This window comes from Neurospora crassa, linkage group IV, assembly GCF_000182925.2.
Source record: "Neurospora crassa OR74A linkage group IV, whole genome shotgun sequence".
NCBI lineage: Eukaryota > Fungi > Ascomycota > Sordariomycetes > Sordariales > Sordariaceae > Neurospora > Neurospora crassa.
The window spans coordinates 990247-995117 of NC_026504.1; the positions used below are offsets into that span (position 1 = coordinate 990247).

Here is a 4871-nt window from a genome sequence, read left to right on the forward strand (position 1 = left end):
TATTCTCCAAAGGTTGAAATCCACCTTATACTGCATTTATAAATACTAGTAATAATATCGATTTATTTCAACGCCAATTGTTCTAGTAAGTATATCTTATTAATTAACTATATACTTTAATCTAATAAAATAAAAACGATAGAATTTATAGCTAGCTATACTAACTATACTAGAGTTCTAATTTTACTGAGGTATATTACTAATATAATATAAAGTAAAAATTAATACGAAAATCGGCCATCCCTAAACTTCTATTATAATACTACGGTTTAATAGTATAGTATATCCGAGAGCTTTAATAATATTGTTAAAATTGGATATATATAGGCTAAAGACGATAGGAAAGATATTAGCATCTCGGGTACGGGTATTAAAGGATAGGCCGGCTAGCAATTAATATACCCCTATAATAAATCTATAGGCATTACAATAAACACCAAAACTATCAATAAATATAAGCACCGGACAATTTAAAATATCGTTACTATACCTTATATAAGTTTTATTGAATTCTTCCTCGAAAAATTATCAGCCAAAGGTCTTAATCTCGAATTCCGCTCGAATAGGTAGAATAAATACAGGGGGGTAAATCTTTATATTTCTACTATCGTTATCTATTCGGAAAGAATATAGTTCGCTATCAACAACGTCGTTTAGTATATAATGTATTAGAAAAGAGTTCTTTTAAAATTTAAAGTCTAGTTATATTGTATATTTTAGGAAAATTTTCCAATTTCGTATTGCCCGTCCCCTTATTGGCTATAGGTTGATTACTAGGCTAGGATTATTTAAATTGTTACTATTAAAGTAATTAATATTGACGGGTGCAAATTAATCCGCCTATTCTTAAGGAATCTAATCTTCGATATCAAGACGCAATATTAATTCCTACTTTTTGAACTTTATACTATAATTAAACTAAAAATATAAATTAAAACTAGGAAATTCCTCCTTAATTTGGTTAATTAGGATATATTCGTTGATTATAAGGGTAACTTCGCCTATAAAGTCTCTGAAATTATTAATATAATTTTTACCTACACTTTTAACCCGGCCGATATATACACAATAATTTGGGTAATTATCGGGTAAATAATAATAGTATTGTATATTACTATAATTATAGCTCTAGACATAGCTATCTTCGTTAGTATAATTATTAATATCCCTAATATTGTAGGCGGTATAATCCTTATAATAGTAGAAGTATATAAAGTCCGATGGGAAAATAGCCTTTCTATTATTATTAGAATTACTAATAAAATAGGTATATTTACTAGAGGTAGTCCAAATAGATAATAACCAATAGGGGGAATAAAATAACTCGTTCGGGTTATCTACCAAATAGGCTATGCCTATATATATTGCGCTAGCTGTATTGGAATTTAAAAAAGTTTAAAATAGCGATTTGGGGTCTATAAAATATAGCGGTGCTATAATAGTACTAGATTGGTCTTCGTTAGAACCGGACTGTTGTGATCCTGGTCTTGCCGTGTTTGTATCTGCTTCGGGTTGCTGTGCTTATTGTACCCGTTATTTAACCTATTCTACCTATTTCTTTTAACGCACTAACTCGGTTTTTATTCTATCTATTTACAATAATACTTATACTATTCGTATATCTAATAAAAGGAGGCGGCGTAATACCCAATCTTTAATAGTAGCTAATTATCTTAGTAGTACTTAAATAACTAAAATAGGCTAACTATTATAACCTTATAATATACTTAATATCTATAACCAAATCTTATAGTCCCTAAGCAACATACGACGGATATAAGTATATAGACCCAGTACTATACTAAAATCCGATATATATTTTTATTTATTACAAAAATATTAAATAAGTTCTGAGGTATCGAAAATTTGGCCGCGTTCGGTTACTGGTAGTGCCCCTACTACAGCTTCGGGTTCCACAAACTAGTCTACTACCCATTCGTTAATAAAATCCTCGTCGAATACTACTATCTCTAGTTATTATATTTCTCAGTCGTATTCTCGCTCTATATATTCGATATTAAAACGCAATTAATCATCGTTAAACGTAGCTAGAAGGACATTATTTTCAAATTCGGCTAGCCGCCGGCGTATATTTATCAAGTCTAGATTTGTAAGTATATTGTCGTAATCGATAAATCCGGTCTTTATATATAAGTTAGCAATCAGATTTATTTTAGTATCAAGATAATGACTAACCTTAGTTATCTTCGTTAATATCTTCCCATTCGTTAAGCGGTAGAGCGGGGTCTAACATTATAGTATCGCCGTTGTTATTATTATTAAAAATTAGTTCGAAACTAGGATTTTAAGCTATTAATAATCTTAATTAGCGCGGGGGGGTTGGTAATTTTAATTATTACTATCGTCGACTAGAATAAGGGTAGATATCTGGAACCGGCATTCGTCTGCCATATCCAGCCCGGATTCTATAATTTACCTGCCTGCTAACTACAAAGTCTGCCCATAAGGACGAAGACTCCTTGATCTTGGCCTAGCGGGGCATTGCGTCAACGGTTAATTATAACCAAAGTAGGTAAAGCAAGCAGAGAGGTAAGGGGAAGAGTTAGTTGTAAGGGGAAGAGGTAGTTATAAAGGGAAGAGTTAGAATTAAGTAGCCGAGGAGGGGTGGCCCAGACGCTGTAGATTTGAGATACTCGCCAACAGTTCTACAGTATAAACTTAAATTAAAACGATAAATTAGATTATATAGGTAGTAGTACGTACTTATTGAGATATTCACTGATGATGTGTACGTAGTACAAACAAGTCAGATAAGGTTAGTCTCGTGAACTCGTCCCGTCTTGAAATTAATAAATAATTCTTGATATTATTCATTTTATATATTTACACAGTAAGTTTGCTTATTTACGGGTAGATACGTCATGTAGTCTTGTGTCTTAAGTACTAAAGTACTTCGATTCTCTATATACCCTATTATTTAAGTTAAATATCTTATCCTTTAAAGCTAGAGAATTCTCCCCCCTGTACGAACTTCTCCCTAATTCTATCCCTTTTATTAACTGCTATATTGCTTCTATCTAGCTAGCCAAATATACGTAGTAATTGGTCTGTATATTATACCCACCATTTCAATATTTGGAAAGAGTATCTAATTACCCGCTACTGTGCCTGTTTACTATTATTTGTTTGTTAATTCTTAATTTACACGTCCGTCATTCAATATATGCCCTACTTCACCTGTACGTACTTTAAGTCTAGTGTTAGGGGTATTGGCTTATACTGCGCTAATTTTACTGGCTGCAATGCTTCCATTCCCCTACCAAGATTGCAGTTCTGGCCAAACGAGCCGTACTCGACGACCCACTTTGTACTTCCATCAATTTTCATCCAAAATACCATCACTACATTTACCAACTGCTGCGAACACCACCCCGCGATTTCATCCAGTCTTTGAAATTCCCAACAGGATGAAGACTATTTACGCGCGCGTATACGGTAAAATAGAAGGCGGTAGAATCTAGCCGACTATGCCCTACGCGTATAAAAGAAATCTAGCAAATTACATTAATTGCGACAACTCTCTCTCTCTCTCTCTCTCTCTCTCTCTTTCTCTCTTTCTTTGAAATCAACAACTACAGATCGTAGACGATATTCTGTCGCCCGCAGCCATTATGTTTTGCACGCGATTGATTGTCAATCTCCAATCAACTACACCCAATTCAAATAATTTAAAGTATCTCCGGATTTTCGCAGTAATACTCGACTGTGAACGTACGTATTATAATCATTACCAAAATTTCAGATTTACTTGATTGATATAGATATAGACGATGCCCAGCAAGAAGCCCAAGAGTGGTCGTCTTCGTGGTCGCCCTCCCAAGGATACGGCTAACCCAGTTAATAAGGGTAAACGGACCGTCAGTTTTAATATGCAAGGTCTCGAGGATAACGATAACGAGCCGGATATTGCTAGTAATTAACCGTCTTTACCTACTAATACGCCTCCCAAACCTGCTATGTCCAAAATGTCGTCGCGTTCTTTCACTAGCTAAGATAGTATTCAACTTCCCATACATTAGGATCCAGTAAGTTAATCGGTCTTTTTTTCCCTTTATATACATTGATTCTAACCTTGCCTTAGCGCCGCAATATCACATCGCTGCACAAAGAGTAGTAGGGTAGCCGCTTTAAGAATGTGGCCAAATATATAAAGTCGGCCGCATCTACCGATATCCTCCAAAAGGAGAGCCAGCGCACTGGCACTGGCACTAGCACTAGCACTGGCTCTGGCCCGGCAACGAACATAACATCACCTGCCTATTAATATTAATAAAAGTATAGTACACAGGGTAGCAGCGTGCCCACACCCAATGTTCAATATCCTCCCACTTCTAGATATCCTGCTCCTAGATACCCGCCTCCTGGATACCTCCCTACTCCTAGATATCCTCCTTATAGATATCCTCCTAGATACCCGGTTATCTCCCAGGTATTTTCGCCTCGTCCTTTTACACCCCGGTACCAACACCGGCTCGGAATTTAACACCCGCCCAACATTTCTCGCCTACCCCACCTCATAGTTATACTCCGCCTAGCCATCGCCCTGCCTCTCGGTACTCAATGCCTATACTATAGCCACCTCCTTAAATCTTTTCACCTTATTAGCTTTCCCCTAGTTATATAGTAGTAAATCTACAAGTTCTTCAATAGTAAGTTGAACAAGAAATCCAGTAACGAGTCTAAGCGCAAATGCAATTAATGTAATAGGAAATACAGCAACAAATGCGACAACAGATGCAATAGCAAATGTAGTAAATATAATAAATACAATAGTAACTTAATTAAGCCCAGTCCGCTACTACTACTACTCAGACCTCCCAACCGGCTACCTCTATAGCTGCTCCTACTCC

General features: G+C 35.7%; 1 protein-coding gene across 1 annotated transcript; it reads left to right on the top strand.

Moving 5' to 3' along the window:
- Window positions 1–3791: 3791 nt before the first annotated feature.
- NCU04974 (hypothetical protein) lies at window positions 3792–4541 on the top strand (the record flags this gene model as incomplete). Its single annotated transcript, XM_953791.2, has 2 exons — window positions 3792–3933; window positions 4303–4541. 2 exons carry the CDS (start codon window positions 3792–3794, stop codon window positions 4539–4541), a joined length of 381 nt encoding a protein of 126 aa, XP_958884.2.
- Window positions 4542–4871: the final 330 nt, after the last annotated feature.